The sequence below is a fragment of the Cervus canadensis genome, chromosome 16 (genome assembly GCF_019320065.1).
Source record: "Cervus canadensis isolate Bull #8, Minnesota chromosome 16, ASM1932006v1, whole genome shotgun sequence".
NCBI lineage: Eukaryota > Metazoa > Chordata > Mammalia > Artiodactyla > Cervidae > Cervus > Cervus canadensis.
The window spans coordinates 63,542,353-63,567,520 of record NC_057401.1 but is presented as its reverse complement, the minus strand read 5'-3'; the positions used below and the strand labels follow the sequence as shown (position 1 = coordinate 63,567,520).

Sequence of the window (25,168 nt, the reverse complement as noted above, 5' to 3'; positions counted from 1 at the left end):
AATTGTATCACTTTGAGCAAAGCTAAGGAAAGCCAAACGTATATTTTTCTGATTCATGTAAGTTGCCAGGCAGAATGTGGGAAATCCTATATTACCCAACTCTTGTTTTAATTAATTATACATCTCTTTCAAAAAATCTCTTAGAAAGAAATGAGCTAGATGAAATGATTAGCATTGACACAGAACAGGCATAGAGAAGTACTTTTAAAAGCAATTAAAATGTAATTTATATTATTATTTTTAAGTTTTGACCAAAATGGAAAAGAAGCTTGACTTTATGGACCAGAGTAAAGACAGAGGCCTATTTTCCACTAAAAGGTCCCTATTTAAAATTGTTTATGCATTTCTCTTATCCAGGAGACAGACACTAGTTAATTGACATATTGATTAATGTTCTTTTTGCTTATATTATTGTAATGTAAGCATTTTACCCAGTATAAGAGATTTCAAGTACTAAAGTTAGATCTAAATTTATATACCTAGAGTGATTCAAATAATATATATGTCTTAACTTGCAATGTTGCTTAACAAGGGTGAAAGTGTTAGTCACTCAGTTGTGTCTGAATCTTTATGAACTGCATGGATTGCAGCCTTCCAGGTTCCTCTGTCCGTGGAATTCTCCAGGCAAGAACACTGGAGTGGGTAGCCATTCCCTTCTCCAGGGGATCTTCCTGACCCAGGGATCAAACTCGAGTCTCCTGCATTGACAGGCAGATTCTTTACCATCTGAGCCACCAAGGGAATCTGCCTGGACTTGATTTGTGTGTGAGTGTCATCCACACTCTGTGTGGTGTGTACGTGCATGCTAAGTCACTTCAGTTGTATCTGACTCTTTGCAACCCTATGGACTGTAGCCTGCCAGTCTCTTCTGTCCATGGGGTTCTCCAGGCAAGAATACTGTGTGGACACACGGTTATTAGCACACTATGTCATAAAATGAGTCTCTGTTCCAAAATATGTGCTGCAGTGATTAACAAAATAAGTAGACCAAATAAGCACCTAAATGTATTAAAATAACTGAATATTCCCAAGCTACTGTGTAATTATCATATTTGAGTTAAAGGAGACTTTAGCAATGATTAAGCCTAGAGCTCTTTATTTAGACATCAGTAGACCGCAGACTAAAGGTTTTACACAAGATTCTGAAACTACATTGGGAAATATATCTGGACTTAATTTCAGTACTTCTGAGATTCTCCCTTGTCTGCAGATCAGTGCCATTCCCAGCCAGCAACATCTCCCAAAGCAGTGGCTGATTGGTGGACGAAGTGACTGGTGACCCACTTCTCATGCACGTGTTATGTTGAGATAGCCAGAGAGGTATTACTGAAATCTACTGTGAAAGAAGGAAAAGGGAATGAAAGTTACACAGGACTCTTTCTAAGAAAACACTAAAGTGTCCTTATGGTCAGAGTCTGTTATTATTCAGTCTCTAAGTTGTCCGACTCTTTGTGATCCCAGGGACCTCAGCACACTAGACTTCCCTGTCCTCCAGTATCTCCCGGAGCTTGCTCAAACTCATATTCATTGGCTTGGTGATGCCGTCCAACCATCTCATCCTCTGCCGCCCCCTTCCCCTCCTGCCCTCAGGCTTTTCCAGCATCAGGTGGCCAAAGGATTGGAGCTTCAGCTTCAGCATCAGTCCTCAGTCCTTCCAAAGAATATTCAGGGTTGATTTCCTTTAGGATGTACTGGTTCGATCTCCTCCAGTCCAAGGGAGGCTCAAGAGTCTTCTCCGACACCACAGTCTGAAGCATAGTCAGAGTAGGAGCAGCATTTTGTATTTTTTTTAATCCTGGTGGGACAGTAGGTTACAGGGACCTTAGAAACGGCGATGTCTTCCTCTCAGGAAATATCTGCCTTTGTACCTTCACTCATTTGTGTAGGATCCCGTGAATCACTCTGAATCCAGAGGATCAGGCAGGTTTCTCCTCTCCCTTTTGACCGCATCTTATAGAAAGAGCCAGGTGTGGCGAGTGGGTATAAAGCCTTGAGTGTGGATAAGAAAGAAGGACAGAGTCATCATTGTGGCAGCTGGAGATGAGCAACCAGCCAGGTCAGAGGAAATGGACACAGTGAATGCTAAGCTTCCCTGGTGGCTTAGTCAGTAAAGAATCTGCCAGCAATGTAGCAGACCTGGGTTCAATCCCTGGGTCGGGAAGATCCCCTGGAGAAGGAAATGGCAACCCACACCAGTGTTCTTGCCTGGAGAATCCCATGGACAGAGGAGCCTGGTGGGCTACAGTCCATGGGGTCGCAAAGAGTAGGACACGACTGAGCAACTAAACCACCAGCAGTGGTTACTCTTGCCTTTTGTACTTGGAGACTGAAAGTCCAGAGATAAAACCCACTTGGATATCTATATGTTTTTAATATTTATTATTTGGCTATGCTGGATCTTAGTTGCAGGTTGTGGGATCTACTTCTCTGACCAGGGATCGAACCCAGGCCCCCTGCATTGGGAGCTCGGATTCTCAGCCACCAGACCACCAGGGAAGTCGCCTGGATTTTCACAAAATATGGTTTCACCTTTGTTCTGAAACTGCGACACGCAAGTACAGTTTGTTTTACAAGTTGCAAATGTTAGTCGCTGAGTCGTGTCTGACTCTTTGCTCAGTCATGTCACAGTTTGTTTGCTCCAAAGGGATTAATTCTCTCCTCTATGGAGTCCCCTCCCATGTGGATCAGGAATCTTGAATCCCCCAGAATCAACCAGGGCAGGAACTTGTGGGCGAGATGGTGGGAGCAGCAGGCAGCAGAGGGTAAAGCGAAGTATGTAACTTACATGTAACTTCATCTCTTCGTTTATCATGTTTTCTAAGAAATGCATAGATCCCTATGTTAAATTCAGGAGGTTTGGACTCTATGCCTTCTGTCCATTTGCAGAGGAGAGATTCCTTCTGAGGGCTGGGTGATCTGAAGTCTGGGCCCCATGAGTCTCGAATCTTGGGACTCACTAGCTCCTGGGAAGATCTGCTTGTCAGATTTGAGCTGACATGGTGTGGTTCCACCTGCCCCGGACCAGTCTCCATGGGTCAAGGGAGTGTCGAGGCCCCTCCTGTAGGGCTCTCAGCGTCCACGTCACAGGGCATCCACACACCCCTCCCGCCCCTGGCTCGGACCCTGCTGATGCCTCCAGCTCAGCTCTCAGCTTTGCTTACTCTGGGCCACCTCCTTCCGTCCCAGGGAAAGCAGCTGGTGCCCCGACACACGTGGCAGTATCCTTCCCCTTTGTCATCACTCAGGCTGCCCTCTGCCTCCACAGCCCCAGCAGACCCCTTCGCCTGGACCCTCCATCATCACCATCCCTCCGGATCCCACCAGCTTGCTGGAAGCCCCCCATCTCCTCGTCCACACCCCGTACTCTGAGCTCCATCACTGGATTTATTTGCAGTAATAATTAGGGGTCCAGCTCCTCCGTGCCGGCTCATAAACTCTGGGAGGGTGGACACAGTATGGATTTGACTGGGATGCGCCTAACAGCTAGGACATATCTGGCTGCTTAACAGGCACTCTTTTAATATGGAAACTAAATGTCAGTTTGAAATGACTTTTTCAGTCGGTTCGACTTTTTAGACCAAGCCAGATCTTACATAAAACTAGTTGACTGATCTTTCAACTTTTTAAGGAACATAAAAATGCAAGAGTTGTACATCTGTGAGTTTTAACTTCAGTTCTATTTTTTCATTTTATGTTTTCTTTTCTCAATTAATTTTTATTGGAGTATAGTGTTAGTTTCAGGTGTACAACGAAGTGAATCAGTTATGCATATACATATATGCACTCTTTTTTAGATTCTTTTCCCATATAGATCATTACAGACTATTGAGTGGAGTTCAATGTGCTATACAATAGGTCCTTATCAGTTATCAATTTTATATTGGTAGTGTGTATATGTCAACCCCAATCTCCCAATTTATCCCTCCCCGCACGCTCCCCTCCTCTAACCATAAGTATGCTTTCTGCATCTGTGACTCTATTTCTGTTTTGTAAATAGGTTCATTTGTGCCATTTTTAAAAAAAGATTCCACATATAAGTGACATCACAAGAAAGGGGCAGAAGAAAAGAAAGAGGAGAAGAAAGGAAAGGGGACTGTGCTAATGGTAATGTAAGTCAAGGGATGGCAGGACCTTCCGCTCACGTGAGAAAGCCAGAGAACACGAAGAATTGGATATTCAATCAGTCAGTTCAGTCACTCAGTCATGTCCAACTCTGTGACCCCATGGACTGCAGCACACCAGGCCTCCCTGTCCATCACCAACTCCTGGAGCTTACTCAAATTCATGTCCATTGAGTCGGTGATGCCATCCAACCATCTCATCCTCTGTCGTCCCCTTCTCCTCCCACCTTCAATCTTTCCCAGCATGAGGGTCTTTTTCAGTGAGTCAGTTCTTCTCATCAGGTGACTAAAGTATTGGAGTTTCAGCTTCAGCATCAGTCCTTCCAATGAACACCCAGGACTGATCTCCTTTAGGATGAACTGGTTGGATCTCCTTGCAGTCCAGGGGACTCTCAATAGTCTTCTCCAACACCACAGTTCAAAGGCATCAATTCTTTGGTGCTCAGCTTTCTTTATAGTCCAATTCTCACATCCATACATGACGACTGGAAAAACCATAGCTTTCACTAGGTGGACCTTTGTTGGTAAAGCACTGTCTCTCCTTTTTAATATGTTATCTAGGTTGGTCATAGCTTTTCTTCCAAGGAGCAAGCATCTTTTAATTTCATGGCTGCAGTCACCATCTGCAGTGATTTTAGAGCCACCAAAAATAAAAAGCCTATCACTGTTTCCATTGTTTCCTCACCTATTTGCCATGAAGTGATGGGACCAGATACCATGATCTTAGTTTTCTGAATGTTGAGTTTTAAGGCAACTTTTTCACTCTCCTCTTTCATCAAGAGGTTCTGTAGTTCTTCTTTGCTTTGTGCCATAAGGGTGGTATCATCTGCGTTTCTGAGGTTATTGATATTTCTCCTGGCAATCTTGATTCCAGCTTGTGCTTCAACCATCCCAGCATTTCACATGATGTACTCTGCATATAAGTTAAATAAAACAGGGTGACAGTGTACAGCCTTGACGTACCCCTTTCCCAATTTGGAACCAGTCTATTTTTCCATGTTCAGTTCCAACTGTTGCTTCCTGACCTGCATACAGGTTTTTCAGGAAGCAGGTCAGGTGCCCTAGTAGTCTCATCTCTTTCAGAATTTTCCACAGTTTGTTGTGATCCTCAATCAAATGCTTTGGCATAGTCAATAAAGCAGTAGTAGATGTTTTTCTGGAACTCTCTTGCTTTTTTGATGATCCAGTGGATGTTGGCAATTTGATCTCTGGCTCCTCTGCCTTTCCTAAAACCAGCTTGAACATCTGGAAGTTCACGGTTCATGTATTGCTGAAGCCTGGCTTGCAGAATTTTGAGCATTACTTTACTAGCATGTGAGATGAGGGCAATTATGCAGTAGTTTGAGCATTCTTTGGGATTGCCTTTCTTTGGGATTGAATGAAAACTTTTCCAGTCCTGTGGCCACTGCTGAGTTTTCCAAATTTGCTGGCAAATAGAGTGGAGCACTTTCACAGCATCATCTTTTAGGATTTGAAATAGCTCAGCTGGAATTCCATCACCTCCACTAGCTTTGTTTGTAGTGATGCTCCCTAAGGACCACTGGAGTTCACATTCCAGGATGTCTGGCTCTAGGTGAGTGATCACACCGTCGTGATTATCTGGGTCATGAAGATCTTTTTTTGTACAGTCCTTCTTTGTGTTCTTGCCACCTCTTCTTAATATCTTCTGCTTCTGTTAGGTCCATACCATTTCTGTCCTTTATTGTGCTCATCTTTGCATGAAATGTTCCCTTGGTATCTCTAATTTTCTTGAAGAGATCTCTAGTCTTTCCCATTCTATTGTTTTCCTCTATTTCTTTGCATTGATTGCTGAGGAAGGCTTTCTTATCTCTCCTTGCTATTTTTTGAAACTCTGCATTCAGATGGGTATATCTTTCCTTTTATCCTTCAGCTTTAGCTTCAACAGTTACAGCCTATTCTGCTCCATTCTGTTCTGGCATGTTAGAAGAGGAGAGAGGGTGTCCTTTATTCTTGATTCCTAAAAGTGAAAGTGAAGTCACTCAGTCGAGTCTGACTCTTTGCGACCCCATGGACTGTAGCCTACTAGGCTCCTCCATCCATAGGATTTTCCAGGCAAGAGTACTGGAATGGTTTGCCATCTCCTTCTCCAGGGGATCTTCCTTACCTAAGGATTGAACCTGCGTCTCGCACATTGTAGGCAGACACTTTACCATCTGAGCCACCAGGGAAGTCCTAAATTCGATTCCTAAAATTATACATAAATTTATACCTACTCATAATAAGTTTTATATGGCTTCCTCACAAATAAAAGATGTTTTGTTATGAAAAACAACAACAGCAACAAGAAGAACCAGACTTTTGGGCTCTGTGGGAGAAGTCGAGGGTGGGACGATTTGAGAGAATAGCATTGAAACACGTATGTTATCATATGTGAAACAGATCACCAGTCCAGGTTCCATGCATGAGACAGGGTGCCCAGGGCTGAGGGATGGGATGGGGAACACATGTGCACCCATTGCTGGTCCATGTCAATGTATGGCAAAATCCACTACAACATTGTAAAGTAATTAGCCTCCAATTAAATAAATTTTTTAAAAAAAGAACTAGAGTAGACCACACTGCATTGGTTTGATTGACAGGTCATTAGCACCCTCCTCTCCCCTCCTCCTTTTCCTCTGTTCCCTCCTCCCTTCCGCCTCCTTCCTCCCCCTCCTCTCCTCCACTCTTCGCTGTCTCCACCTGTGGCCTCTGCTGCTTTCCTTCGAACTACTTCCCCTTCCTCTCTTTTTGATTGCAATATGAGATATTGCAAAGAAGCTCTGATGGTCTCATGGGAGACCTCGTTTTTTTCTCTTACCATGTTTGCAGCCTTAACCCTTTCTGACATCCTTGCGTATATCTGCTTCCTAGACGAGGAATCTCACCGTGGACGGGCACTTCGGCGCGTGGTCTCCGTGGACGCCCTGCACGCACACGGACGGCAGCGCCGTGGGATCCTGCCTCTGTCGCACCCGCTCCTGCGACAGCCCGGCCCCCCAGTGTGGCGGCTGGCAGTGCCAGGGCCCCCGCATGGAGATCGCCAACTGCTCCAGGTGCGTCCCTCCTGACGCCTGGGCTTAAATGCAGGTGTAAACCCAGCTTGTCCAGGCGTTTGGGAAATCACTTCCAATACATGCCTTCCCTATTCAAGAGAAAGGTCACAAAAAGATAGAGACATTGACCACTTAAAAATGACATGACCTATGGGAGGAGATTTTAAATTAAAAATCTAATTTGCAATACACTTATATACGTATGTATCCTATACATATATTTGTATAACCGAATTGCTGTGCTATATAACTAAAACTAACACAATATTGTAAATCAACTATAACTCAATTTAAAAAATTACAAATCAGATTCTAAGCCTCTTTATATGTTTAGGTAAATCTAAACCTATCCTTGTGTTCATTGTTAGATTGGGAAAAGTGTTTCGAGTATGCAAAATGTTAGAAGAAGGAAAAGCATACAGTTTCTGAATGTTAAATTAGACTCTGCTCATCAATTTTTTAAATGTGAAGGTGACTATCAAATCTCTGTGGTATTTAAATTCCATTCATACATTCAAATAGTGATGTAACAGAAATGTCTTTGCAACATTTGAAGCTTTTGATGAAAAGAATTCAATGACAACTTACAAGTATATGAAGGATATCTAGTTTATCACCATTCTTTTAGAAGGCACGTGAGTAGCTTGCTGTGGAGACATAGAGTCCAAAAACCACACTGTCCAAGTATAAACATTGTGAGCAACAGCTGGCCCATTGCAGGTACCTGTGTGGACATGGGAGCGTTAGTTGTTACTAGACTGGTCCTTTACAGATTCAGGAATATCAACTCTAGGGCCCACTGCTGAAACCACCAAAGTTATCCTACACTGGTGCTTACACTCGGAGGACCCTGCTTCTTAAAGTGCATATTTCAATATCTTAATGCTCTATTGTGTCTAACTCTTTGTGACCTCATGGACTGTAGCCCACCAGGCTCCTCTGTCCATGGGATTTTCCAGGCAAGAATAATGGAGTGGGTAACCATTTCCTTCTCCAGGGGATCTTCCTGACTCAGGGATCAAACCCACATGTCCTGCTTTGGCAGACAGATTCTTTCCCACTGCGCCGTCTGGAAAGCCCCTCTAAAAGTGCATATGGCTTTCCCAAATCCACATGAGAGTGTCACTTACTGGTATATAAGCTATTAGTGATAATTTTTGGTTGACAACTTAAGGGGGATCTAAGAACGCATGAGTTGATACACTGTGCCTGCATCTCTGTCCCTGCCTGACTCGGGGATCACGTCTGTCATGGTAACAGAAGAGGATGCTCAGCTGCCAGGAGCATCCCGTCTGCTCGGTGGAGATCTCCCATGGGTGCACATCTCAGCATGCCTGAGGGATAGGAAGCTAGGACTCCATCGCTGGCAAAAGGCCATGTTGCAGTTTTATGGGTGTCACCAGATTTGATTTTCATCCTTATGAACCACCTCCCTGCAGGGTCGGGAGGGAGGAACCATAGCACTCACTTGCTTCTATCCACTGGGAACCCCTGGTGCTGTCAAAGGAAAGAGACAGTTGTGAGAAGCCAAGTGAACAAGGCCCGTTTGCAGCTAATATTTGCTTTTGTAGCAGCAAGGGCTTATTAGTTTACATATTCCTTTGAAGTTATCTGCCAAAACTATGGTAGTCTGACATGAGAGATTGTTTTTAGTGCCCTTTATCAGTTGATAACTTGTTTTTGTTGGCCTCAGTTTTGTTGGAAACAGAAAAGTGGAAACCACCTAACTTGCAAACTGATTTTTTTTTTTTTGGCTCAGTCAGTGATGTCAAGTACTTCCTCAATTTGTGCAAAGTACATCAGAAAGCCTTTACAAAGACTGATCTAATGACTCTAAGTTAAACCCATTCTTCATTTTTCATTGTTATTGTTTAACTTAATATACTCAGAAAGTGTTGGGGAATTCAAAATATTGCTAATTCAATACATTTGGCAAATATATCTTTGATTAAATGCTCTTATATCACATCATTTAAATTTGTCATTATCTTGGAGCTACAGATTAAGGGCATTCGATTTATGGAAATAAATCCACAGTATAAGGTAATTAGCTAAGCCAGACTCTATTATCAAACTGGGGCCAAGTCAGACTTCCTATCAATCAAGAAAATCTGGTTTAATTTTATAATTAAAGTGAACACATGAATGTCTACACCCCTTCTGAATTCTAATTCTTTGGGAAGGAGAAAGGAATGGAGGGAGACAAACCTCGAGCTAGCTCAATAGAAAGGTAGAATGTCAAGGAAGGCTTGGCGCTTTGACACAGCTTTTGTCATCTAAATAAGTCTGCAGCTTCCAACGATGGCTATATATACCTACTTTTATGGGGCTTTTTTCCTAGGAGCAAGACCTGCGTCCGTCCTGGTTGGTCAGGAGGACCACTCTGACAGCGAGGCTGTGTGCAGGACGTATGGGGAGGGTTCTGCGCATCTCCAGGTGGGATGAGGGGAAGGCAGGAAGCTGGGTGAGCTGTACTGTAGGCCCCATAAAGACTGCAGCTGGTCACAAGGGGAGCTCTGTAGCTGCAGGACCCCTTGATGGTGTTAGATTCTCTCACCTGAGAGTTATCACTGCCAAGGCAGACAGATCACAGCGTCTATAACTGTGCTCTCTGACAGTAGCCGGGAGACAGAGGCCAAATCTTTAATCAAAAAGCTCTGTGCTGCGTTCCAAATGGGCTTCCCAGGTGGCGCCAGGGGTAAAGAACCCGCCTGCCAATACTGGAGATGTGAGAGACACAGGTTGAATCCCTGGGTCAGAAAGATGCCCTGGAGGAGGGCACGGCAACCCACTCCAGTGTTCTTGCCTGGAGAATCCCGTGGACAGAAGAGCCTGGCGGGCTACAGTCTATGAGGTCACAAAGAGTCAGAGAAGACTGAAATAGCTTTGCAGGAGTGCTCAGAACATCCCGACGCAGCTAATATCCGCTGCTGAATAACCTGGAGGATGGCTGACATAGTGTGAGCCACGAGGAGGCTTTCTGCTGTCTGTGTATTGTTTTGTTGTTGGCTTATTATTATTTTTTTTACAACCATGCTCACTTTTCTCTTCCCTTCCCTGCACCATGTATAGTGCTGTGGCCACAGTAATATGTTCCTTTTTTTTTTTTAAACTGGAGTATAATTGCTTTCCAGTGTTACATTAGTTTCTATTGTACAGCAAAGTGCATGAGTTATACGTATACAGATGTCTTCTCTTTTTTAGATTTCCTTCCCATCTAGGTTGCCACAGCACCGAGTCCCCTGCGCTCTACAGTAGGTCCTCATTAGTTATCTGTTTTATACATAGTATCACTGGCTTTGATCCCTGAGTCAAGAATATCCCCTGGAGTAGGAAACGGCAACCCACTCAAGTATTCTTGCCTGGAAAATCCCCTGGACAGAAGAGCCTGGTGGGTTATAATCACAGGGTTGGTAAAGAGTCAGACGTGATTGAGCATCACACATACACACACAAGATCAGCAGTGTGCACACGTCAATCCCAGTCTCCCAATCAATATGTCATATTTAAAGCAAACACAAGGACACCTGAAACTAACACAATATTGTGAATCAGCCATAGTGCAATAAAAACATGTAAAAAATTTAAAAAGCAAGAAGCAGCAGGAAAGCTTCTCAGATCAGTGTCCACACTCACCCTCCTCACTTATTGTAGGATTTGTTGTCTTCTTTCCAAGAGCCAATTTAGAATGCAGAGACCTCTGGGCAAGTTGTCTATGACATCACTCACACTGACAATCATGTTGGGGGACCACATTGTATGGCAACCCAGGGCGTGAGGACACTGCCTGCCCAAGAAGGGAAGGGCGGTCAGATAAGGAAAGGCAGGGTGCAAGGGCAGATTTTGCCCTCTGCTCACCATCTCTGTAGGCCAGCTCAGATGCTCCACGCAGTCAAAAAGGAGCCCATTAAGGCTACAGGCATCAGATTATTTGTATTATTTCAGAAAACAGGAGCATATCAACATTGCCTTATGTGTTGCATCATTTCTATAACACTAAGATGGTTTCCACTGATGCCTGGCAAAGACTTCATAAAAGCTATAGAACTGTTATTGTTGGAAGGCTACAGTCAATGAGTAGTACTCTATTTTATATTGTTTAATGGAAAAAAGGACTATCGCAGACCTTCTTGTGACTTTATTGATGCCTGCTCAGCTCTGGCTCTAGTTTTGGAATGCCTTTCACTAAAAGGAGCTGTGATACAATTAGTGGTTATTTTAAGACTAAAAATCAAATATTAGTAAACAAACCTGTTTCAGTGATGTTTTAAATGCATTAAGTGGATTGTTTTTGACTGACTTAATCAAAAAAATGATCCATCTGCTGATATACGGTGACTTAATACTACTCTGGGCTTCCTTGTGGCTCAGTTGGTAAAGAATCTGCCTGCAGTGCAGAAGACCCGGGTTCGATCCCTGGGTCAGGAAGATCCGCTGGAGAAGGGCATGGCAACCCACTCCAGTATGCTTGCCATAGAGAATTCCATGGACAGAGGAGCCTGGTGGGCTACAGTCCACGGGGTCACACAGAGTCAGACACAACTGAGCGACTGACACTTTGACTTTCAATGCTGCTGCTTTGGTTGCCGGCTGCTACAGCTGCCTCTAAGCAGCGCTCTGAGGTGTGCAAACCCAGCTCCATAGAAGAGTCACATACGTGGACAGGGCACTCATTAATCCCCTAACGTACTATACTCCTAATGTTTAAAATACCTACTTCCCTGTATGCAACAGTTTCCACAGATTGCAAGTAGATTACATCATAAAGTGTCACGTTTGTTAAAAGGTTTAGAAAATTAAGAATTTCCAAGCAATTTTGGGAGCAGTGTTTCTTGCATTATCTAAACTTTTTTTCATATAAAAGAAACTTTAAAAATTTCTTTTTATTTATGTTGAAATTTATTTTATGTTTGTTTCTATTTATGTATGTTTCTTTTATTTATATTTTCATTTTATTTATGTTGAAATTACATTACTTGGATACTTTTTAAAATAGTGCGAGGAATGATATGTAAGATACTAATTACTTGTAGAAACAGCTTTGGAAATCTGTCTTATTTTGTGTTATTTTGGTTACATTATTATGAAGCAGCTTTGTTATATCATACCTCGAAGTATCACTTTATTTTGATTTTGATTATTTTTAAGTTTCAGAAAGTAAAGTAGGGAAATATGAAACATGCTAAGAATTTTCTCAGAGGAGCTTTCACTTGAAATTGTGTTAGAAATTACATATCCAGTGTGCTATTTATACCTTGAGCTTCAATGGTATAGCTGTGCACCTCCGTGCTTTTAAAGGAATATATCAAGTAAAATAAGAATTATTTCACTGGAAATATAAATACTATAGATGAGAGTAACAGCTATTTAGAAATGCATATACGAATAGAGAAATAGAGAAAAAATTCTACATGCAGTTAACCATCTATATGGGAGTTTGGACTCTGGTTTTAACATATATGTTATTAATGCTACTTAAATTTTTTAAAAAATTCCTATAGTTTATTTTTAAATAGTGGGGACAAACTGCTAAAGAGATTTTTAAATTATAAATATTCTACAAGCAGACATTTTAAGGAAAAAAATACAATATTAAACAAAAATTTTTCTCTAGCTGTGAGTAGCAGTTTATTGTACAACCCACTTTTATAAAAGTTTATTTTATATTTTAATATATCTGCCTTATTTTATACATGTATAAAATAACATAAATAAAGGTATACACAATTGACACTTCCTATTTATACTCTATATACTCTATATCTTTGTCAGATTATTAGAGAATAGCCAATAATCTGAATTTAAAATATTCTTTCTTCATTTTCAATAACGCTTGTTTTATGGCTTTGGAAATTTTGGTACCCTTTATCAATACGAATGCCATCAAGAGAATTACTGATTTTCACTGATATTAATAGATTTTAAAGGAAACATTTAGATGATTATTTGATTCAATGTGCCCTTTTCATAGATTATAACTGATACAGTACAAATCAAATAAAATCATAAAGGCCAAAGGTTCAGGGATGCATCTCTAATTGCTTTTAAAAAAAAAAGAGCATTATTTTTCATTAGCTTAACATTTTCACCACTAAGCTTTCTTGGTTCTAATTAGCCCGTTTTTTAAGTTATTTGCAAGTACATGTAAAACTTGACTCTCAAGTTTTCTCTTTTGACTCGAAAATCAGATTCGGGGGGCAGGGACGGACTTCCCGGTAACTGTGGTTCCGAGACAGTACAATTCGTTGATTCCCAGGGCTCCTTGCCCCCGTGGCCTTCGCAGCCCGCGGTCAGTGGTCTCCGTGGGGGAACCCCCGTGTGAACTTGGGGCCGGTGCAGGTGGAGGCTGGGCCTCGCGCAGGTTGGCCCCAGTGACCCTGTTGCTTCTTCCCCCAGGAACGGAGGCTGGACGCCCTGGACCTCGTGGTCCCCCTGCAGCACCACGTGTGGCATCGGCTTCCAGGTGCGACAGCGGTCCTGCAGCAACCCCACCCCGCGGCACGGGGGCCGGGTGTGCGTGGGGCAGAACCGCGAGGAGAGGTGGGTACCTACCCTCTGTGCCTCCGGTCGCCACCCTCCCGCTCCCTGTCATCCCGGTGCGGTCGGTTTCCCTGCGGTTTCAGTTTCTGGATCTAGCTCAGCTTGTCTGTGGCATCCTTTTCTGTTGAGTCGAATGACCCTCCTCTTTTCTTTCATCCTTTAATTTCGACCAAAGCTTGGGGTGGGCAGCATCACTGGTGGGGGCGCCAAGGAGCCTGCAGGGTTCGCTCAGCCCAGCGTCTCTTGAGAGATGTGAGATCCAGGGACAGCAGGCATCTCTGTGCTGGGCTCCCCAGAGATGAGGCAAGAGAGTCTGCTGGGGAATGACTGCTCTTATTAAAATTCTGCTAGACTGGTCTCACACCTCCAATTCCAAATAGGGCCTGAGCTGGTCCTGGATCCAGATGGTGTTGATCAGAAGAGGTAAGTTCTCCAGGTGAGAGCCATAGTCAGCATTTTGATTATAATTACAGCTACACCCTTGTCTATTAACAGGACCCTCTCAGTGAACCTGCAGGACAACCCAGAGTGGGGTTTGTTACACATGGGTTTCCATGTGTATTTTAAGCTTTCAGCACCTCCCTGGGACATTTCAGTCCAGTCTCACATTTAAGGACTTGTTGCTCTTTGTAGACTCAAACATTTGGTTTCAGCCTTATAAATCTGCAGTTGTGATAATTGGCTCTTCCTTCCATATTTAAAGTACATCCTCGTTTATGGTTATTAGGAGAAAATCCAGGTAGGTGAATTTCACATCACCTTTGTGAGTCTTAACTCTCCATACTCACATCAGTTTATGTTCTTGGTCCATGAGAAGCAAATTGGCTTTCAGTACTTTTTAATTAAATTGTAGTAAGACTTGTATCCTGTGAAATGACTTCAGTGGGAGCCTCGTAAAAATACCTATGCAGTTATTGGCTTATGTGATTAATATTTATACAGACAAAGCCAACAGGCTTAGTGGGTAGGTAATTCTCCACCAGATATTTATTGCAACCTGAAATTAACTGGAGAGAATCATTTTTTTCTCTCTTCATTGTGTTCCTAAATCACCGATTAAGACTGCATTCTTTTGATTCAGAGAAAAATGAATGATGATTTTTACAAGGCAAAGTTGGTTGTTTTTGAAGTAGTACCCTGTGACAGTCTAACCCAAGCCTGTCATTTCCAATCTGACACCAGTTGATAGGTGGGAAAGTCGATTATGGGAAAGATGTCTTCCAGCATTAGAAGGTTTTAAATTGGCTAGAAGTTTTAAATGCTGTATATTATCACCTAATAGGGCCCATTTAGGTAAAGTGACCTCTATCCACCCATAGAATCACAGCACCTCCATCCACAAAGCTCACACCTGTTATCACCTTTCCCTAGCTGAACACACAGGAAGGAAGAAGCTGGCTAATTATGTGGTTAAAGTCTATATATGTTCTGTATCCATTTACAAGTGTTCCTAAAGCTTCATTTTCAGAAAAAGATCAGGATGGTTAATGTGTTTGGGGAACTTTCATTTAAAGTGTTCTTATTTTACAGAAGAAACACTTTTGGACTAGATGAAGGTTCGCTTGAGGAGGGAACTTGGACTAAGTAATAGACATGTGGATGAGGAGAACAGGGCCTGTATCCCCAGGGAGCCTCCCTTTGAAACAGCCTTTCTTAGGGGGCGATTGAGAAGTTAATGAAAGCTAGAAAAAACAAATGCATCGCATCTCTTTCTTGGCCTTCACTAGCAAAGAGTTCTTAGGGTCTTTGCCATGTTATGTGGAAAGTCTCTCTACCTAAGTAATACAAAGAAATACCATCCGGATTTTGACAAAAGATATATTTGAGAACTAAACTCAAGATTAAAGGAGACCCTGATCTTCATGGGAAGGTACGAAAGAACAAGGGCTAGACATATACACTCATTAATAAAGTCACATCATGCTTATTTAAACACCATCAAACCTAAAAATGAGATATGATGAGATGAGATGGTTGCATAGAATCACCGATGCAATGGACATGAACTTGGGCAAGCTCTGGGAGACGGTGAGGGACAGGGAAGCCTGGCATCCTACAGTCCATAAGGGTCACAAAGAGTCAGACACCAACCTAGTAACTGAAAAACAATAAACCTAAAAAACTCCTGAGTGGTCACAAATGAATAAATTGACTCTCCAGGTAAGGTCCCTAAATTAATGCTAGGATTTTAGTGAGTGAGTTTTTATTTGTGACAAAATCTCCGATATGTGAAAAATTCAGTGAGAACATTATTGCAACAGAAATCTCAAAAACGTTCAAATCGATTTTTGTCTAAATAATGGATAAAGAAAATATCCAATTTCTATTCTAGATGTACTTTAAAAGGCCTGGGCATTTGTTTCTCTGTTCCAAAATTTCCTGGAAAATTATTTTCTTGAGTAGCAGAAACTGAATAGAAGTATTGATTCCCAGGGAGGCTACCCACAAGGATGAAGCAGTGGACCCCTGTGTAAATATTACTGAAATGTGAATATCCTTGTCTGTATTCACTTTCTCCTGCTGTGTAACAACAGTACTACAAACTTACTGACTTAAAACAACACATATTTATCACCTCCAGTCTCAGTGGACCAGGAGTTCTGGTGTGATCCACCTGGGTTCTCTGCTCAGCCAGAGCTGTGGTCTCATCTGAGGCTCACCTGCGGAAGGATTTACTTCCAAGTTCACGTGGTTGTTATTGGCATTCATTGCCATCAAACTGGGGACCTGGGTTGCTCACTCACTGTCAGTCTGAAACTGTCCTCAGTTTTTTGACAAACAAGCCTTCCCAACGTGGTCACTTGCTTCCTCAAATCCGGCAAGGAAGAGAATCTCCTTGCAAAATGAACATTACTGTCTTATGTAATGTCATCACAAAGGTGATATACCCACACCTTGCCATATTTTATTGGTTAGAAGAAAGTCACAGACCTAGTGCTCAATCAAGAGGAAAGATATGTACATCATACATAAATGTATGCATTGCACAGGATGTACACATCAAGAGGCAGGAATTGTTGGGCTCACTGTAGAGTTTATCTGCCGTCAACGATGAACTGTCCCTATCACATACAACATGCAATTCACCCCATCTCCAGTTTCCTCCTAGTTTTATACCATTCAGTCATCTCCCCAAATCTGGAACCTTATTCAAATCAGACCCAAAGTGAATGAGTCTCCCTGGGTGTAGTTCATTTCAGCCTGTCCATCTTAAAGTGCGAGACAAGTTATCTGGACACCAACACACTCGGTGGACACATGGTGGGGCAGGCAGAGGATAACAGCTACAGTTACTTCTGTTCAAAAAGGGGGAAATGGAAGGTACAAAGAAATTTCCATAAAAATTCTGAGACCTACGCAGACAAGTGTATGGAGTTGCTTGATGAAGTTGCAAGGCTTGAGCGTAATTCTCCGCAGTCTTAGCTGTGTTCTCATGTCTGTTTCCTGCTTGATCCTTCCTTGTCCATGAAAGGTAGCATGTGCCTGCAGCTGGTTAGTTTAATGAGCCTGCTTCCTGCCGGTGGAAGTTTGGGTTTCCAACAGCCTCATTTCATTTGTACTTTCTCCATATATTCAGTCTCAGCTGGTGATCATTTTGCTGAAGTCAACTTCAGAAGTCTGCCATGAATTTCCTTGGGCTTTGCTCCACTAAACAGTCTACACCCACAGATCTTTCTGAGCCAGCCCTTCTCTACCTGGGGCTCCCGCTAAGACAGCCGAGGGACAACACCCTCCAGCTTTCTTGTGATTGAGAGGATCTGCGACTCTTGCTCCTGAACTTCTAAAAGGACTCCTCATGGGACTGAACACTACTCTGATCTTTTGACACCCCTGAGGTTTTAACAAAAGGTTGTTCAGTCACAACTTCAGTTTTTTACTCTTTGCCAGCCTTTCCTGGTGGTGCTCAGAAGCTGACTCTTCATTTTAGTTTCTTTTGCCATCAGGAGAGGCCAAGAATTTCCTTTCTGTTTAATATTATTTCCCTCAGTTTTTCTTTTTACTTCTGCTCCAATGGCTCAGTGGTAAAGAATTCACCTGCAGTGCAGGAGACATAGAAGATGCGGGTTTGATCCCTGAGTCAGAAATAATTCCTGGAGAGGGAAACGGCAACCCACTCCGGTATTCTTGCCTGGAGAATCCCATGAACAGAGGAGCCTGGCAGCTACAGTCCATGGGTTCATAAAGAGACTGAACATGCATGCACATATATAAGTACACACACACACATATATAACATAAAGGGAAGGGAAGTCACTCAGTCATGTCTGACTCTTTGCAACCACATGGGCTGTAGCGTACCAGGCTCCTCCATCCATAGAACTTTCCAGGCAAGAATACTGGAGTGGGTTGCCATTTCCTCCATCTCCAGGGAATCTTCCCTACACAGGGATCAAACTTGGGTCTCCCACATTGCAGGCAGACGCTTTACCATCTGAGCCACCAGGGAAGCCCATGACATAAAATTGCCATTTAACCATTTTTAAGAGTCTGACTTAGTCGCATTATAACATTAAAGTATTGTGCAACCATAACACCATTTGCAAAACTTCTGCATTCCCCGAAACAAGAACTCTGGAACCAGTAGTTGATAAATCTGCCCATTAGAAGATTTAAGTAAGTATTGAGTAAGTAGAATCATATAGTCTTTTCTAGTTTGTACCTCACTTATTTCACTTAGCGTATCATTTACAAAGTTCATCTTGTAGCGTGTATCAGAACTTCATTGCTTTTCAGGCTGAATAATATTCTTCTGTAATATTATACTAACAGTTTATTCAAAGGAATTAATTTTCTCTACCATGATTCTCAAAATTCTACTTGCTTCTACTCAGTTTCTAGTCCTGAAGCCTCTTTGGTATTTTTTAGATATTTCTTAAAGTAGCACCATGTGTCTAAGTATCAAGATCTGTTCTAGTTGTCATTCATAAAAATATTGCCTCAGACTTAACTGCCTAAAACACCACATGCTTTATTGGCCCACAGTGTTTCTGGGGTCGTGGCCTGGACCGAACTTTGCTTCAGCGTCACTCAAGGGTGCACCAAGGTATAGACTGTGGCCTTGGTCTCATTGAGGGTCCTTTGGCGAGGGGAGGGGTCTGCTTCCTAGATTCCTCCTGTGTTGTTGGACTGAAGCTGTTTTCCAGAAACTGCTCTCAGTTCATTGCCTCTGGGACTTTCCCATCTGATTGCTTACTTCTTCAGAGCCAGCAAGAAAAGGAACTTCTTTAAAAGAAGGACGTTACAGGGTTAGGTAACATATCATGGAAATGACCATCTGTCGTCTTTGCCATGTTCTGTTGATTAGAAGCAAGTCACAGGTCCCACCCACACTGAGTGGGAAGGAATTACACAAGATGTCAATTCCAAGAAGTGAGGCTCATGAAGACCATGCTAGAGTCTTTCAGTTGTATTATCAAAGTAAAGAGACCCAGCCACCAATCGGGGTTTATGATACGATTTTTCTGTCTGCACAGGCAAGTTTGCTTAATCCCGTGATGAGCCAAAGTGATGCTCTTTGCAAGTCATTATCACTACTCTTTCCTAATGGTTCCCTTAGCTTCTTCTTGGGGGAAAAAATAATATTGTGAAGAACTCAATACTTGTAGAGTTTCTCTGGTGCCACAGAAGATTCCATTCTCCCAGTGTGGCCCAGAAAAGCAACAATCACTTAAAAGTAAATCAAGGAGAAAACAGTTCTCACAGGGCTCTGATTGGTTCAGGCTAACAGGTTTCATGAGAAACCAACATGGGTGGAACCAGAACAGAACACAATTTGTAGCGTGAAGAAATAGGACAAGGGAACATGATACGGTATTGAAAATCTGGTCCATGTAGGATTATGATAGACAATTCTCTTCACAGGGACTAGGTCTGTGGAAAAATGGATAATTTATGGAGAAATAGCACCAGGCTATTAATTCATTTTGAAATGCAAAATGAGAATGAGCAGTCATGGGCAAAATGAAAATCTTAATTTTTAATGCATCATGAAATGCATCTGTGACCATCAGTGCTCTAAGAGGCTGGCGGTCTGGGAGAGCCAATAAGATTTCAAAACTGTTTAGCTTGTCCTTTGGTAACAGCCAGCCGTGTATAAAGGGCTCAGTAATGAAGAGCAAATGGCTGATATATTGTGTATCTATTTTATCCGTAAATTAATAAAAACCCTTGCAAACCCAGAGTCACCGAGGTAACTAATTTGGTGTGTGCTCAGTCGCTCACTCGTGTCTGACTCTTTGCAACCCAGCGACTACAGGCCACCAGGCTCCTCTGTCCATGGGATTGTCCAGGCAAGAGTACTGGAGTGGGTTAGATGCCCATTGTTGTTTGTGACCAAGAAAGATATCCAAGGCCCAGTCTGTAATTTAACAAGAGGTACATCTCTCTGGCATGTGTTTGTTGGGTGATAGATTAAGAAGGACAGGGGGCCAGTGCTCTCTTGACATTGCAGAGAATCCAGAGCTAGGAGCTTGTAAGGGCTGAGCCTCTGAGCAGAGTCCCCCAGGGTGAATTTTTGAGTGAAACCTAGACATAAATGACAGACTAGCCTGGAAATTTCTAGTTCTCTCTGACCTCCCTTGCAGAGGACACCAGTGAAAATATCTGGTGTGCCTTTTGTCATGGAACTACTATAGAAGAAGAAAGAGAAGAAAGAGAAGCACATTGTTGACCACCTTAAAATGCAGCCAGGGACATAATTTATAACATGGATAGAAAGTTCTAGGCTACACACAGTATCAGGTTCTCCTGCGGCAGACTTTCAACTGTAATAATACACTGAGTGTGTTCAGAGGGGAGTATGATGTAGACAGAGATGAGAAAGGATATGTGCATTATGATTTACTTTCCTTTTGGTGAGTGGTAGCTCCATTGCTATGCTTTTTATTAAAAAGTCAAGGGTTTTGTGAGTACTATGAATAAGATTTTCCTTTGCCCACTCTACTCTCAATGTGGGTTTGTTTTTCATTTAGAAAGCCAAAGTTAGTGTCAAGGAGTTGAGGAAATCCAGACCCTTTAAATGTCGGCAACATCACTTTGGAAACTGGAGATGTTCTTCTGTCTACACTGAGAAAGGCTCCTCGTGGATATTTTTAATTAACTGCTAAGAATTCTGATGTTTTGTGTTTTCTTGACTGACTTCTTCCAAACACCTTCTTAAAACAAATGGCAGTTTCCTTGTAGAACAATCATCACACCAACATGGATGTTAATAGTCACTGAGGAGTCAGGATACTTTGCTTTACATCTTGTAACTCTGCACATTTGCAAAGGTCTAGTGCTTCTCATCTATTATATCCTCAGTTTTGTTTTCAAGGTCATACTCTCTTAATTAGAAGCCTCGTTCCCCTTCCCTCCCACATGTAAGACTGTCTATAGAGTCCCAAGCTGTGAGACTCAAGGCCCTGGGAAACTGTCTTATGAAGAAGAGTGAGAACTCTTTAGTTTCACTGGCTACTCTTTCATGCAAAGATTGAGACGCGAAACCATTTTCCCAATTAGTCCCTGACTCTCCTTCTGCTGTCAAATATCAGCCCTCTCTCCCTAGAAGAAAGCATGCCACCCACTTTCACTGGAGAGGCTGACATTAGACTCCACAGTTTATTTATTTATTCAACTTGATGTCTACCAGCTGCCATCGTATTCCCCCTCTACCATGGATGTCCCACAGATGTCCCTTCCTGTCTCTTGCCATCACCATTGTATTTGTCCAACTTGGGCTATCTCTGCCTCGGATTGTTGCAAACATGCCTTCTTGGCTGGCATCCGCTCCATCAGCTCCTAACCCACCTTTGGGAACTCAGCACCGCCTCCATGCAAGCATGGAGAACTTTGCTCCTCTCAAGGGCTCCAGTACCAGCAGGACGAGACACCAACTGCCGCAGCCAAGTCTTCACTCCAACTCTGACAGTACTCGTTTTTTCTCTGGAGCTTGAGAGTTCCTTGGGTCCTTGTACATAAAGCTCAAGTTCCTCCGCTCTATCTGTATAATGACAGGTCATTCCACTCTCGCTGACTTTTTCTATTCACTTCTCTTTAAGCACTTTTTAACCACAATCTTCCCATTCCTGTTGTTCAGTTGCTAGGTTGTGTTCAACTCTTTGTGACCCCATGGAGGGAACCATGCCTGGTTCCCCTGTCCTTCACTGTCTCCCAGAGCTTGCTCAGATTTGTGTCCATTGAGTCGGTGATGCTATCTAACCATCTCATCCTCTGCCGCCTCCTTCTCCTTTTGCCTTCAATCTTTCCCAACATCAGGATCGTATCCAATGAGTCAGCTCTTTGCATCACGTAGCCAAAAGTATTAGAGCTTCAGCTACAGCATCAGTCCTTCCAGTGAATACGCGTGGTCAATTTCCTTTAGGATGGACTGGTTTGATTTCCTTGCTGTCCAAGGGACTCTTAACAGCCTTCTCCAGCACCACAATTCAAGAGCCTCAATTCTTCAGTGCCCATCCTTCTTCATGGTCCATCTCTCATATCCCTACATGACTACTGGGAAGACCCACTCCTGCTTTCCATTCTTTCCCAGAATGCCCAGTGATGCTCTCTGTGCTTCATCCTGTTGACTCCCTTCAGCTTGGCCTGACTTTTTGCTTTTCATGGTTGTGTATATTCCTGCATCTACCATATTCATTAAATGTCCTTCATTTGATGGGAAAACAGTTGAGCCATATCAGCATTTGCTATCAGGAAACTATGCTGCCCAAACTACCTTTCTTACTTTCTGGCAACAGCTCCTTACCTCTGTTTTTTGCTCATTAAGATAGTGTTTTTCTTACTGTGGAGAATAGTATGGAGGTCTCTTAAAAATAGATAAACAGCAAGGACCTATCATATAGCACAGAGAATTAAATGCAATACCTTGTAATAAAGTATAATGGGAAAGAATCTGAAAAGAATATATATAAACTGAAACACTGCTATACACCAGAAACTAACATAACATTGTAAATTAACTGTATTTCAGTTTAAATAAAAGTGTGTTCTGTCCTGCACACCCTGGGATTGTGTCTGTTTCCCTGAGTGCAACTCAGGTTGGACACGCCTGAGATAGGGAAGCTCCCTTGATGAAGAAGAATAGCATCTTCTTACCTGTGAGCATAAACCCATGCATCGCCAGCTTGTTTCCTTTTTATTGTTCTCTCACTTCATTTTATCTCACTTGTAGTTTGAAAGACTGAGGAGATACTTGATATATCTAAGGCTAAGGATGGCTTTGTATATTTGGCTAAGAATTGGTAATATGAAAATACACATAGACATATAGTCAATGACTAAAACAAATAGAACTAGTTGTCAACAGTAACTCACCTCTTTTTGGATAACAGGTGCTCATCAAAATTAAGGTTGTTGGGCATCATTCTAGGAGTCCACAAATAAATTTAAAAATACAATAACCTAGGCAGTGTGTGGCTGGAAGCTTCATACTAAAATTAGACTAATTTTCTCTAAGGTATATCACTAGGATTACAGGCCTTCCTTGATTCAAGGATGAGAAATGAATCCCAAATGCAATTTGCTGACTTTATATTCATAGCCTACTTTATCTTTCAGTGTTTATATTTCGAAGATAAATGCCCTACTTAGGTATTTTGTGTGTGTTTTCATTTTCCCGAGCGTCTATTTGAAGGCCTCTGTTTGTTTGTTTCTCCTCTAACTGGCTGCGCAGGAAGCTCCACCCTGCATTGTGAGTCTAGCATCTTGCGTTGTCTCCCGCGCATCCCATTGTTCGTGCGCACACAGCATGGCCAGCGCCGCATCCGCCTCCTCCCCCGTGCGACCGCTCGGAACACGGAGCGCCCCTCCACGCGGAGCATGCGCATGGGTTCGACATCCGGTGCAGGGACGCAGAGCGGACAGCCCTGCGGCCTCACGTTACGCTAAACGGTTGCTTTCCCCCCCTCTTGATTTCCCCGTTACAGATACTGCAACGAGCACCTGCTGTGCCCGCCACACGTGTTCTGGACGGGATGGGGACCCTGGGAACGGTGCACGGCCCAGTGTGGGGGTGGCATTCAAGCTCGCCGCAGAACCTGCGAGAATGGCCCTGACTGTGCAGGCTGTAACGTGGTGAGTAATCCTCATCCCCAGCCCACAGTCTCGAGCTGGGAGACCAGAGGCATCAAACACTGGGTGCTCTGCAAACATTAGGTGCTCTGCAAACCCTGCATGCTGCACCCACAACAGATATTTTGCAAACACAGATGCTCTGCAGAGACTAGGTGCGCTCACCGACTAGATACACTGCAAACAGGAGCTTCTCAGCAGACACTTGATGTTTTGCAAACTTAAAATGCTCTGGAAACTTGATGCGCTGCAAACTTGGTGCTGTGAATCTAGTGCCTATTCAGGTACTAGATGCTGTGAACCCCAAGTCTCTCTGGCTAATGAGCATGTCTGGAGGAAATTCTTGGACTTAAGAATATCCTGAAGGCTGATTGGAGGAAATCTTCCCATATGGAATAAGCTGCCTCAGGAGTTTTCCAGTTCTTGTCTCTGAGCTAGTACAGAAACTTCAGGCTGCTTAACTCTGGGTGCTATATTTGGTTTGGGAAATGGGATAAGGTCATCAAACTGAGCCCACACTAAGTTATTAATGTAACATGTGGACAAACCTTAGACACTGAAGATTCACCAACTTTATGGGGCCATTATTAGAACACATTTGGTGCCAATTTTAAGGGTGTCAAAGACAACTTATGGTTTTCTTTCTCTTATGCCTTAGTGGGTCCTATTTCTCCTAACACTTTGGTCTGTCAAAATTCCACTTGTGCAAAGGCCTGATGTTGTTTTTCCTCTGCCATCTGTCAGAATGATTGAGCACTTAAGTCTGCAGGGCTTTGGCTTCATTTTCTTGCCCTCGGTGCAAACATTGCCGAGTGACTGCAGAGACAGTAGGGATGCCTTGGTGGGGAGGTTCAGCATGAGAAGGTCTGGTTGGGCCTGCTTCCTTGCTGATCTTCCAGTTGGTCTTTGCAGTAATTTTGTAACCTTGGCTCATGAGGCTTAGAAGGTTTTTGTGCTGCTGTAAAGTTTGTTTTTGTGAGACCCCAAAACCACACAGTTCAGACAGTCTTGGGAAATTTGGAGAGAAGAAGAGGGTTATGAGACGCTTTGTCAGATATTACACCCAACCCAAGGAGATTTTGTTATTGGGATTTGCAATTAGATTTGTTCCCCTTTGCACTGGCAAAGATATTGCAGTAGCTTTAGCAGAATCTATTACTGATTATAGAGGCACTTCTTTGCAGGTCAGCCTGAATTAACTTTCAACCATGGAATATCTTAGGGTCCAGTTTAGGATGATGTAATTATTGATAATTCAGATGCTGAGATCTAAAATTATTTATGAAAATGTGATAGGTAAATCTGTGATCATTTAGAAGGTCTAGGAAACCATTTAAATGTGGTAAGTTTGTTCTTTCTAAAATATATCAGTCCTGTTCCAACTG

At 42.8% G+C, this 25,168-nt stretch overlaps 1 protein-coding gene across 1 annotated transcript in view; it reads left to right on the top strand.

The window, feature by feature from the left end:
- Positions 1 to 25,168, top strand: part of SEMA5A (semaphorin 5A) — a 565,061-nt gene that overhangs the window by 469,323 nt on the left and 70,570 nt on the right. The window contains exons 14-16 of the mRNA XM_043489083.1: positions 6,993 to 7,174; positions 13,572 to 13,715; positions 23,639 to 23,786. Coding sequence (XP_043345018.1) covers positions 6,993 to 7,174; positions 13,572 to 13,715; positions 23,639 to 23,786 — 474 coding nt within the window. The remainder of the gene's footprint in view (positions 1 to 6,992; positions 7,175 to 13,571; positions 13,716 to 23,638; positions 23,787 to 25,168) is intronic.